This window comes from Erigeron canadensis, chromosome 2, assembly GCF_010389155.1.
Source record: "Erigeron canadensis isolate Cc75 chromosome 2, C_canadensis_v1, whole genome shotgun sequence".
In the NCBI taxonomy this organism is placed as follows: Eukaryota; Viridiplantae; Streptophyta; class Magnoliopsida; order Asterales; family Asteraceae; genus Erigeron; species Erigeron canadensis.
The window spans coordinates 22,323,852-22,337,483 of NC_057762.1; the positions used below are offsets into that span (position 1 = coordinate 22,323,852).

Sequence of the window (13,632 nt, forward strand, 5' to 3'; positions counted from 1 at the left end):
CGTCTTATTAGGAGATATAAGGAAGGATGCCGGCTAAACGTGGACGAAAAGCTAAGGTTGCACCAGCTGCTGAACCTGAACCTAGTACTAATGCTAATGTCAACTTCACCTTGGAAGATGTAGCAAACCTCATCACTGACCGCATGAATGCGATGATGCCAAATTTTGCTACTCAAGTTGCTCAAATTCTGGAAATCCCACTAACTGAAGGTACTAGAACTACCAGAGTCACTCAGAACAAGAGAACTTAAGAGGAACCTGAACAGAACCAAGAAGTGAATAGTGATTCTGATGGTGCTAGTCAGATCAACACCCGAGCCACCACTGAAGGCAGAGTTACCCGAAGCAGAGGGTGTCTATTCAAGACCTTCACTCAGTGCAAACCCCCAGTCTACACAGGGGAGAAAGGAGCTGCAGAACTGTTGATGTGGTTTGAGAACATGGAAGAAGCCCTGTACCACACAGAGACTACTGAAGATAAGATGGTGGAGCACACGACCAGCCAATTCGATGGAGCTGCTAGGTCTTGGTGGACTGGCATCGTCACCACTATTGGCAGGAAGTCCGCTTATGCTTACACCTGGGAAGAACTTCAGAAGATGATGAGAGCTGAATTCTGTACGAAAGATGCATTGCAAGAACTGGAACAAGAGTTTTGGGATTTGAAGATGGAAGGGTTAGAGATTGAGAAGTATATTCTGAGGTTCAATCAGCTTGCCAGACTTGTACCACATTTGGCGTCTACTGAAGAAAAAAAGATTGATCGTTTCATTTGGGGCTTGATTCCAGAGATTCGCCGTGACCTCACTAGTAAAGGCCCCGAGACCATGTCGAGAGCAATCGTAATGGCTAAGACCTTGACCAAAGACATAATCAGATCAGGAGGTTTGACTGAGAATGCTGACAAGGGGAAAAGGAAGGCTGAAGAAGTAGTGGAGAAGAAAGTTGAACCCCCAAGCAAGAAGGGGAAGATCTTGAAGAACTATGCGGTGACTATAGCAACTGAACCGACAAGGTACTCTGGAGCTTATCCTAAGTGCACTCTCTGCAACCTACATCACACTGGTGCTTGTCCTGTCTGTTATAAGTGCCAAGGAATTGGGCACATGGCCAAGTACTGTAGTGCTATCGCAGCAAATCTGATCAGGAACAACCCACCGCCAGTCAACAAGCCACCAGTCAGAAATGCCAGACCACCACTGCCGCCTGCTGCCCCAGTTCAAAGGAACCAGAACCAGAACCAGAACGCCCAAGTTCAGCGTGTTGCTTATCCACGCGGGCCAAGGAACCAGAACCAACAGATCAATCAGCAACAGCAAAACCAGCAAGGCCCAGCTAACGCCCGTGTTTTTGCTTTGAACGCTGAGGAAGCTCGTCAGAACCCTCGGGTTGTGACAGGTACTTTTCTTCTGAACGATCATTATGCTTCCGTACTATTTGACTCCGGTGCTGAACGTAGCTTTGTTGCATTAGACTTTAAAGCTAAGACTGACATGATAACTGGCAAACTAAATGACAAATATGTGGTAGAGTATGCAAATGGCCAAAAGTACGGTACCAACGAAATTGCTCTAGATTGTCCTTTGACCTTAGTAGACAAGAACTTTACAATTGATCTAATCCCTGTCAAGATTAGTAGCTTTGGCATTATCGTAGGAATGGATTGGTTATCCAAACACCATGCGACTATTTGTTTCCACGAGAAATCAGTTCATATACCGCTCCTGAACGGCGAGATCTTAATTATACAAGGCGACAAGTCCACAGACGAACTTAAAATCGTGACAAGAAAGATCATTTAGCTCACGTCATCGATAAAAGTGCTAAAGAAAAGAAAGTTCAAGACATCCCCATTGTACGGGACTTCCCAGATGTCTTTCCTGACGACTTACCAGGTATCCCACCTGTTAGACAAGTCGAGTTCAATATTGATCTAGTTCCCGGTGCAGCACCAGTCGCTAAAGCACCGTATCGTTTAGCTCCTCTTGAAATGCAAGAACTGTCCAATCAATTACAAGAACTTTTGAGCAAAGGCTTTATTCGTCCTAGTTCATCTCCTTGGGGAGCACCAATCTTATTCGTTAAGAAGAAATATGGCTCAATGAGAATGTGCATAGACTATCGTGAACTGAACAAATTAACTGTTAAGAACCGGTATCCCCTACCTCGCATAGACGATCTGTTTGATCATTTGCAAGGTGCTTCGTACTTCTCTAAGATCGATCTACGTTCGGGTAATCACTAGATCCGTGTTCAGGATGGTGACGTCCCAAAGACAGCTTTTTGTACTCGTTATGGTCATTACGAATTTCTCGTTATGCCATTTGGTCTGACTAATGCTCCAGCGATCTTTATGGACTTAATGAACCGTGTCTGTCGTTCGTTCTTAGACAAATTTGTCATAGTGTTCATTGACGACATACTCGTTTACTCTCGGAACAAGACTGATAATGAACAACAGTTCCTCGGCCACGTCGTAAACGAACAAGGCATTCATGTCGACCCGGCCAAGATTGAAGCAATCAAAAAGTGGGAGGCTCCGAAAGCTCCTACTGAAGTTCGTAGCTTCCTTGGACTAGCTAACTATTATCGTCGTTTTATTGAGAACTTCTCTAAAATTGCATTACCCTTGACTCAACTGACTCAAAAGACCAAAGACTTTATTTGGGGTGAACAACAAGAACGAGCGTTCCAAACCCTAAAAGATAGACTGTGTGAAGCACTTGTTCTAACTCTACCTGAAGGCACCGAAGACTTTCTCGTGTACTGTGACGCTTCACATCAAGGACTAGGCTGTGTACTGATGCAAAGAGGCAAAGTGATCGCCTACGCATCCAGACAACTCAAAGCGCATGAAAAGAATTGTTAGAAATCCAAAAATAGTGATAAATTGTAATTAAGATTGTGGACTTACTTGTTAAATCATAGATATATGATAACTAAGGATGAGGAACTAAATATAAAGTTTAGCATGTGTAAGGACTTATAGTATAAATACTCCTCATTCCTTAGGCATCATATATATACATGTACATATAACTATTTCAATAACAACCCCTCATAATTTTCCTTACACCTCAGTCCGTCTAAAAACACACACACACACACATACTCTTTCTCAATACACACACTAAACACACCAAGAACACACACACTTATATCCGCCATTGTTGAGATCGAATACAGAGCAGAAATCGTGTTATTACATGTGGTATCAGAGCGAAACATCACTTTGATATCAATCCATAACTGTTTTTGATCTCAATTTCATCAAAAATCAAATTCAAAAACTATTTTTCATACCGTCCCCTGTTTCATCATTTTTTATCGTTTTAAATCACATAAAATCATCAATTTTTGTTCAAATTTAGATTCCTTATAGCTTAAAACATAATTCTGTTAAGTTTCAAGTTTCAATTCAATCTAGAACTCGAGATTGAATTTTTAGATTTTGGCGCTCAAATTTCGGATTTAGATTCTGTTGTGTTTTTAGCTGAATTTTGTTTAAGATTTGTTGCGGACGTGGCAACAAACGTTTTGCAAGTAATTTCACGTTCTAACTCCAAGTAATTTGACAGATATTGAAGTTTTAAAAGTCATCAATGGAGTTTTTGAATACTGATGTGTTGAAGAAGATGATCTCAGGACGATTCTCACTAGGACGATCTTCTGCAGATCGTCTCATTGCTTGAATTTTCATTCGTTCATACTTTGTGTGTCGTAGCTTGTAGAACGATCTTCACAAGATCGTTCTAGTAAGTGGTTGTGGTGTGAAGTATTGATTGTGGCTAACTAATCCGAAAGGATCGGTTTTGGTCAATTCAAAGTGGTTTACTTTGAAAATTAAGGCAGAAAACTAAAACGATCTTGCCAAGATCGTCTCAGTGTCTGTTAAAAGTTGTGTGTTTTGGTTGTTTAATTGAAGTTGTTGTGATTGGGAATCACACACTTCCTGGGTAACTGATCATTCGTAATTGGTTTTGCTCAAATTCATTCCTTCCAAAGTCATACTGAAACTATGTCAAATTTTTCAAAAATTACTTAGAAAATTTCTCAGTAACCCAAGACGATCTTCATCTCAAGACCGTCTCTTTTTCCTTCAAAATTTCTAAAACGATCTTAAACAAGATCGTTTCATTTCCATGTCTTTCATTTCTCAATTTTTCATTTTCAATTCCTTTAATTCAATTTCAATTCTCATTTTCAAAAATCCAAAAACATATCTCAATTTCAATTTCATTTCTTACTTAGACTAATTCCACTGAATTTCTTCCAAGACGATCTTCCATTCAATCATCTTGCTTTAATTCTTAAATCTAAAACAATCTTCCAAAAACGATCTTCGCCTAGAACGATCTTCATCAACATCGTTTCACTTCCTGATTTTTTTTCAAACTCTCATTTCAAGTTTCAAAACAAATCTCTTTCAAATGGCTTCTCGTAAAGCATTGGCATTGGGTTCCGATACAAGACCTCCAGTGCTCTACCGTGGTTCTTATGGACTATGGAAGAAAAGATTCATGGACTATGTGGAATGTCAACCGTATGGTCACCTACTTAAAGATTCCATTCTTAATGGACTTGCAGTTCATCGCCATCCCACTACCGTTGCAATTCTCACTCTTGATCTTTTGAATGCTGAACAAAAAGATCGAACAACTGCAGATGACAGAGCTAGATCATGCTTATACAAAGCACTACCAGATGAAATCTATGGTTCTGTTGATTCTTATGATACAGCCAAGGAGATATGGGATGAGGTGGCGAGACAAATGGAAGGATCTGAACTGACTTCAACAATAAGATTGACAAATGTGTTGACTTCGACGAAACTTTTGCTCCAGTTGCAAGAATGGAAGCCATTCGGATTTTCTTAGCTTATGCCGCATTCCGAAACTTCACTGTCTTTCAAATGGATGTGAAGACAGCTTTCTTGAATGGTGAACTCAAAGAAGAAGTTTACGTTGAACAACCAGAAGGTTTTGTTGATTCTAAAAGGCCAAACCATGTCTACAGGTTAGACAAGGCTCTCTACGGTCTTAAGCAAGCACCCCGCGCATGGTATGATTCCTTAACTACTTTCTTGATTAGAGGTGGATTTACCAAAGGCACAATAGACCCTACCCTGTTCATTCGTAAACAAGGTAAACATGTTCTTCTTGTTCAAATATATGTTGATGACATTATCTTTGGGTCAACCAGTCAAACATTTTGCCGAAACTTTTCATCTCTAATGGTTAATCATTTTGAAATGAGCATGATTGGGGAAATGAACTACTTTTTGGGTCTTCAAATCAAATAATTACCAAATGGTATTTTTATTGCACAAGGTAAATACATTAATGATATGTTGAAAAAGTTTGATATGACTACATGTTCTTCAATTTCTACCCGAATGGCTGCTCGAACAAATTTTAATGCTGATAAAAATGGGAAACCATTTGACCAAAAGAGATATAGAAGTATGATTGGTTCATTGTTGTATCTTACAGCATCTCGCCCAGATATAATGTTTGCAACATGTATGTGTGCTAGGTATCAAGCTGCTCCAACAGATTTACATTTTCAAGCTGTGAAACGAATATTTCGTTATCTGAAGGGTACACCTAATTTAGGTCTCTGGTATCTAAGGGATACTGGATTCAATCTAACTGCCTATTCAGATGCAGATCATGCAGGTTGTAAGCTTGATCGCAAGAGCACTTCCGGTACTTTACAAATTTTAGGTGATAAAATTGTGAGTTGGTCTTTCAAGAAACAGAATTGTGTGTCACTATCAACAGCTGAAGCTGAATATGTGGCTGCGGCTAGTTGTTGTGCTCAAGTGATATGGATGAAGACGCAACTAACTGATTATGGTCTGAAATATGATCATATCCCAATCTATTGTGACTCTCAAAGTGCCATTGCTATTGCAGTCAACTCAGTAAACCACTCTCGATCAAAGCATATTGATGTGAGATATGATTTTCTCAAAGATCATATTGAGAAAGGTGACATCGAGCTCTACTTTGTGGGCACTGACTATCAGCTTGCAGATTTGTTCACCAAACCATTGGACGAAAAGAGGTTTAATTTTCTTATCTCTAAGCTTGGCATGTTAAATCTTGAACCTTAACTTATTTTGTTCTTGATACATTCTTAAATAACAAAATACAAAATTTGAATAGACAAAAATCAAATACAAAATATAAAATTTTGAAAAATAACAAAAAGATTTTTTTTAAAAGAGGTTTACATATCCTATGTATGTAACCCGTGCTTCAAAGATTTATTTATTTCAAAGTGGCTTATACATATTCTGTGTATAACCCATGCTTCATTGTTTTATTTATTTCTAAAAGATGCTTTCATGATTTCTTTTGAAAACCCTGGGCAAAAATTTTTTTTCCCATCAAAAGATTTTTTTACTCTCCATTGTTAAACAATTTTTTTTTTTTACCAAAACTCTCAATTGTTGATATGAGAAGCAAAGGATTGAACGCCTTTGTGTACTCCCTAGTTGTCTCATCTTGAACAATTGATTGAGATAAATGTGATTAAATGTTTTATTTTGCATCCAACTTGTTGATGTAAGATGCGAAGGATTGAACGCCTTTGTGTACTCCCTAGTATTCTTACTATGAACATTGTTGTTGAAGCAAAAATTTTGTGTTTCTTAAAATCTTGTTCACGTTAGACTCTCAAATTTTTCTGTATATATCACAACAAAGTTTTTTTGATCTCACAAAACCCAATTTTTGCTCTACCTTTCTATGAAAAACATTTTGATATACCTTTGCATAGATTAAGGGGGAGTCTGTGATTTCAAATCTTTTCATACACATGTTTGATGATTTTCAAATGACTTCTCATCAATTGAAGTTCGATGATTAGTTTGCACATGAGCGATTCATTCACTCCATGAACTTCATCATCACCGATGAGTTCTAACCTCGGAGTATTCACTTCTGTTGTTAGTGATGATGGTTTCGTGCAAATAGGATGGAGGGAGTAAAGTCAAAAAGTGAGAGGTTATGGTGATATGTTGTGAGAAAAGGGTTAAAATAACTGATACCCTTCCCTAAATTTCTCAAATCGCCGAGTAAAACACATTTCTATCGGATGTCATTTGTTGATATCTTGATAAAGACTTCATGGACCCAGTGAAGCGATGCACATCTTTTACCTAACCACTCAAGTGTTTCTTAACAAATACTTGTTTCATTTCTCACGGAGATTTTCACATTTCTATTGACTCTTCATTTGGAAGGTGTTGATATTGAAAAAGGGAGACATTCTGCTCCAGTCCCCGACTTCATTTGATCACGTTGTGTCTAGAGCTATCGTACTTGATCATTCATTTGATCATTTCCATTTTCTTAAGACACATTCGAGTCATATCTTTGTGATATTATTGCTTATCTATGTGATATAGCCGGAACATTTGTAGTGATATCTTAATTGATATTCCACGATGATCAAATGGAAATCCTACCAATGCCAACATCTTTTCCAACATTGAACGTAGGTCTCATAATTGCATTTATGTGATTATCGAGTGAACGAGAAGTCTATAAGTGACCTCGGTTATTACCTACAAGTCTTTAAGGATAATAGATTATGGTTATCGAACGCCTTGGTGACACTAACCATGATTTATATTCTTTGAAGCAATCTCGTGGTTGAAAAGCTGCAAGACCGAACTATGTTAGAACATTGCTTTGTGCATATTTCAATGATACATAGGAAATCCGAAAAATGTTATACATTTCTATCGGTCATTTCATTAATCCTTTTGATTTTTGAACATGTTAATGGATCATTCTTATCCGGTTTTTCCATTTCTCTTCTCACAAATACTAAAACCACCAACACCATTCTATAACGTTTGTACCAACAACTTCAACCTTACATTTTAGTTACCCTTAGGATTCTTTAGGTTGGGCTAATGGTTTGGGTTGATGAGTTAATGCTTGATATTTCTCCATGCAAATCTCATTTTAACTTGTGATATTTCTTTTAGTATTTAATCAATCAATGTTTGCATAATGACATTGGTTCCCAACTTTGTCATTATGAGGGGGAGAAAAAGATTATGATTGATTGAGATTAAAAATTTTGAGCTTGATTTGTGCAAACATGGAGATAGTGAGAAGGCTGTAGTGAGTGTATGGAGGTTAGGGATGAAGATAAGAGAGAATATTTAGAGTTAAGGATGTATGGGATTAATGGAAAAACTTGCAATTAATTAATGGAATTTCAGTCAATTGAGCTCAGATTTTCACTGGATTAAATCATTTAGTCGACTGAGTTCTTGACTTGAAAAAGAAAAAGATAAGAATGTGACCAATGATGAGAGGATATTATCTCAAGATGGAACAAACGTTCAAAGATGCTCCAAAATGTTTATACTCATGAATTGAGGGGGAGCATGATCATTTCATAAGAGATTTATCCAAATTTCATTCAAATATTTACTCTCCAAAGTGTTCAAGTTAAATGTAACAAAGATCAAAGCTACGAAAAGTTGAAAATTGATTGGAAGATTCAAGACCAAGAAGTAAAGCATCAAAAGAGTCTTCATCAACAGATTTCATTCAAGATCTTCAAGTTGTTCATTTACACTTGTTCAAGAATGTTCCTATGCATACATCAAGGGGGAGAGTACAGTTTTTGATACTTTATTCCTAGAAAACAATTTTCACTCAAGAATTGAAGATTGAAGAACCAACGCCAAGTTTATACCTTCCGCATTTTCAAAAGACAACTCTGATTCTTGGTTCAACAATTTTCAAAGATTCAAGACACACTTTATTCTCTGTTCAATTAAGAACATTGAGAATTACCTTATGTTTTAACTTCAAGAAGTCCAAGACCAAGTTTGATTCAAGCTCTCCAAAGACAATGAGAAAGCTTTGAAGTCTTGTTTCATCATACCAATTGTCTTCACCACCAGACTCATCTACTTCATTCCTATAAGACAAAATAACACGTACTAAGGGGGAGAATGTTAGAAATCCAAAAATAGTGATAAATTGTAATTAAGATTGTGGACTTACTTGTTTTTAAATCATAGATATATGATAACTAGGATTGAGGAGCTAAATATAAAGTGCATGTGTAAGGACTTATAGTATAAATACTCCTCATTCCTTAGGCATCATATATATACATGTACATATAACTATTTCAATAACAACCCCTCATAATTTTCCTTACACCTCAGTCCGTCTAAAAATACACACACACATACTCTCTCTCAATACACACACTAAACACACCAAGAACACACACACTTACATCCGCCATTGTTGAGATCGAATACAGAGCAAAAATCGTGTTATTACAAGAATTATACCACCCACGATCTAGAACTTGGAGCAGTTGTTTTTGCCCTAAAGATTTGGAGGCACTACTTGTACTGAACTAAATGTACTATTTTCACCGATCATAAAAGCTTGCAACACCTGTACAATTAGAAAGAATTGAACATGAGACAAAGGCATTGGGTGGAGTTACTAAGTGATTACGATTGTGACATCAAGTATCATCCTGAAAAGGCGAATTTAGTCGCTGATGATCTAAGCAGAAAAGAACGAGTCAAAATCTTATCTATCAAAGGAGCAGATCGTACAGACTTAAAGCAACGTGTGATCACTGATCAAGAGATTGGATTGAGGCCAGAAAATCTAAAGGCGGAACGGTTAGGCCCAATCGCTCAAGAATTGGAAATTGATGACGAAGGAGTCAAGAAATTCAAGAACCGAGTTTGGATCCCTGCAGTTAATGGTGTTAGAGAGATCATCATGCAGGAAACTCACAGTTCAAGGTACTCGATTCATCCGGGTGCAGACAAGATGTACAAGAACCTGAAACTAGACTATTGGTGGCCTGGGATGAAAAGAGAGATCTATGAGTACGTCAGCAGATGCCTGACATGTTCTAAAGTTAAGATCGAACATCAGAAACCTTCCGGTTTATTGAAGCAATTAAAAGTCCCGGTGTGGAAGTGGGAAGATATTACCATGGATTTCATTATGAAACTACCTCGTACAAAAGATAACCATAACTCCATTTGGGTAATAGTAGACAGACTGACGAAATCAGCTCGTTTTCTTCCAATTCGTGATGACTACTCATTGGAGAGACTCGTTGAGATTTACATAGAAGATATTGTGACCAAGTACGGTGTACCTTTATCAATCGTGTCAGATCGAGATCCTCGCTTCACATCTGACTTTTGGCAGTCACTTCAAGAAGCTTTAGGTACTAGACTTAACTTGAGCACCGCTTATCATCCTCAGACAGATGGACGAACGTACTATTCAGACCTTGGAGGACATGCTCCGTTCTTGTGCATTAGAGTTCAGAGGAAGTTGGGATAAACATCTTCCATTGATCGAGTTCTCGTACAACAACAGCTATCACACTAGTATTCAGTGTGCACCGTTCAAGGCCTTATATGGGCGTAAGTGCGGATCACCACTTTGTTGGCTAGACGCCGGTGAAAGAAGCTGGATGAAGCTCCCAGTCGTGCAGTTCACTATTGACAAAATCGCTGTTATCAAAGAAAAGCTTAAAGCTGCTCAAGACAGACAAAAGTCCTATGCTGACAAACGCCGTAAACCTTTAGAGTTCCAAGTAGGCGATAAAGTTCTATTAAAAGTTTCCCCATGGAAAGGTACTTCCCGTTTTGGCAAGAAAGGCAAATTGGCGCCTCGGTACATCGGACCTTATAAAATCATTAAACGTGTGGGACCAGTTGCGTACAAACTGGAACTACCTCTAGAAGTTGGCAATGTTCATGACACATTTCACGTGTCCAATTTAAAGAAGTGCTTGGCTGACGATCCGACCGTCATTCCTATTAAGGATGTTCATATCGACGAAGGGCTTGAGTTCACTGAAGAGCCCATCGAGATCATTGACAGAGATGCTAAACAAACCAGACAGAGCAGAGTACTACTAGTTCATGTACGCTGGAGTGCTAGACATGGGTATAATGACACCTGGGAACGCGAGGACTTCATTAAGAAGAAGTACCCTCATCTTATGATCGACAAGACTTTAAATTTCAAGGACAAAATCTTCTAAGTAGGGGAAAATGTAACAACCGTCTTAGAAATGTTCTAGATAAGTTCCTCGAATCGTACTTTCGCCATTAGAACGGCTAGACAGTTCAATCTACTTAAGTTCTTGACGTGCTTTAGACTCAAATATGTGCTTATATGAAGGTCAATTTGATCTTAAATCTTGATTTATGTGACAAGTTTATGATTTAATATGATACAATACTAAAGTTCGGGTCGTAAACATTCGTGTTTATAAAAGTTCTAGTTCAAAATGTTCGCAAATAGTCCTTATACTTATTAAGTTCATTTAATATTGGAAAGCTATAAATAGAGAGTTAGAGAGAGAAAACCCATTCTCTTCATCTTCTCCATCTCACCACTCTCTCACTTAAACACACACTCAGCCACCATAAAACACACACAAGAGCATCTTTTGATTTTGATACATTTAATCGAAATCGTTTGTACTTTTAGCATCTTTGTGATAATCAAAACACACTTCTTGAATCATTTCTCAGGTAACAACAACATTTGATGGGTTTTTGGTCAAATTAAAAGTGTTCTTTTTCAAGCTCATGTTCTTGATGATTTGGTCCAATTTTTGAATGAAAATTGTGTTAATAGTTAATGGGTTTGTGTCTAAATGTGTTTAATAACATTTGTGTGAACAAATTTGGGTAATAACATGCTTTATACTACCAAGCCCATTCTTGAAAATGAAAGTACAACTTGTTCTTGAAGTCACAACTTGTTCATGTGATAATTGATCTTGAAAACCAGTAAAAGTGTTAATAGATGATGTTATTGTGTATATATGTACTAGTGCTATGTCCAAACAAGTCCTGAAATCGATCTAGACCATATTGTTAAGCTCGTACCTGTTCTTGACCTTAAAACGGTCCTGCTAGGACGATCTTGATGCCCAAATCGTCCTAGGACAACCCTTTTTTTTTTACCATGGTGTGCTTGCTCGTTTGATCTTGTGTTGTGTTGTGATGTTGTTTCGTTGTTCTGTTGGAACCATGCACTCCTGGGTAACTAATCTTCTGGATTGGTTTTGCTCAACCAAATGTTCTTGAACCAGAATTGACCTTGTACCCTTGTTCTTGTTTTGGTCAGTGAAACGATCTTGACCTAGTACAACTGGAGGACGATCTTGACCTAGTGACATTGGGACGATCTTGGCTAATAACTTGGGACGACCTTGAACCCTAGAAACCTAGGACGATCTTGAACCCTAGAAACCTAAGATGATCTTGAACCCTAGAAACCTAGGACGATCTTGAACCCTAGAAACCTAGAGGAGGATCTTGATCTAGTACAACTGGAGGAGGATCTTGATCTAGTACAACTGGAGGACGATCTTGACCTAGTACAACTAGAGGACGATCTTGACCTAGTACAACTAGAGGACGATCTTGACCCAATGCAACTATAAGATGATCTTGTTCATGACCTCTAGAACAATCCCTAGCTAAGATCATTGCTCGATCATTGACCAAGTACATTAAAACCATGATTCATCTTAATCATTAAAGTGCAAGTTCTATGATCAACCAAACTTAGTTCTTAAGGCTAAAGTCCATTATTAAAGACATATTAACACTATAATTACGTATGTGTGAGTTCAAAGACGTTCAGATCGAGTCTAGTTCGAGTACTTAAAGTTCATTCAAACTCTTTTGAGTCAAAACGTTCAAAAATCCTCAAAGGACCAAATCATCGGTTCATCAAGGACATTTCAGTGAATAATTAATCACATGAATTCATATACGTACTTATTTATGATCAATGACATGTACTTAGGCTTCCACCAAGACGTACTTGGATTTTGATAGATATAACCTATCTATTTCTGTGCTTGTTCTCTGTGCTTATAAACTGTGCTTGTACCAGATCACTGTGAGTTCACTAATCCCCTTTTCGTACATTTTGTTCAAGTTCTTTTATCGAGGACTGAAAAGCATGAAAAACTATTTTGTACTTGTAGATATGTTCTTGAACTATTTTACATATTATTTCATGATCTTATGAGATACTTATGATATGATTCTTAATTATTTAAAACGAGTATTTAAGTCATGAATGGGCAAGATCCTTAAATACATTTATACTACTGTACTTGTTCTTTACCATGTTCTAGTTCATACTTGTTCTTGTTCAAGTTCATATTCACTGCTATCAATTCATATCCCACAGTTCAAGGATTGAACCGTAGCTAATTATGGACAACGCTGTTTAGGGTAGGCCCACCCTCATTCTCCGCAGTTCTGGAGGATGCATATTATCTGTTCTTGTTCTGATATAGATGTTAATTGACTTACTTGATTACTATGAGCATATCTTCACATTATAGTTCAGTTCTGGCCAATCGGGTTACCAGTGATAATACAATTATAGTTCACTATGTGTACTTGTTCTGTTCATATTACTACAAAGTACTTTTGTTAAACGTGCAGATCTTATGACCTTGTTCTTACTATACATATCATTTATATGTATACTAAATAGTACTCTGTGAATCTTACCAACTACTTTTGTAGTTGACCTTTTGAACTTACATGCTTTTCAGGCTAAA

General features: G+C 37.6%; 1 protein-coding gene across 1 annotated transcript; it reads left to right on the forward strand.

Annotated features, from left to right (window-relative positions):
• Nucleotides 1-440: 440 nt before the first annotated feature.
• LOC122587870 lies at nucleotides 441-1,802 on the forward strand. Its single transcript, XM_043760030.1, has one exon. It carries the CDS (start codon nucleotides 441-443, stop codon nucleotides 1,800-1,802), a length of 1,362 nt encoding a protein of 453 aa, XP_043615965.1.
• The last annotated feature ends 11,830 nt before the right edge of the window (nucleotides 1,803-13,632 follow it).

Coding starts and splice junctions, on each gene's coding strand:
- LOC122587870 (XM_043760030.1), top strand. CDS start 441: ATGGAAGAAGCCCTGTACCACACAGAGACTACTGAAGATAAGATGGTG.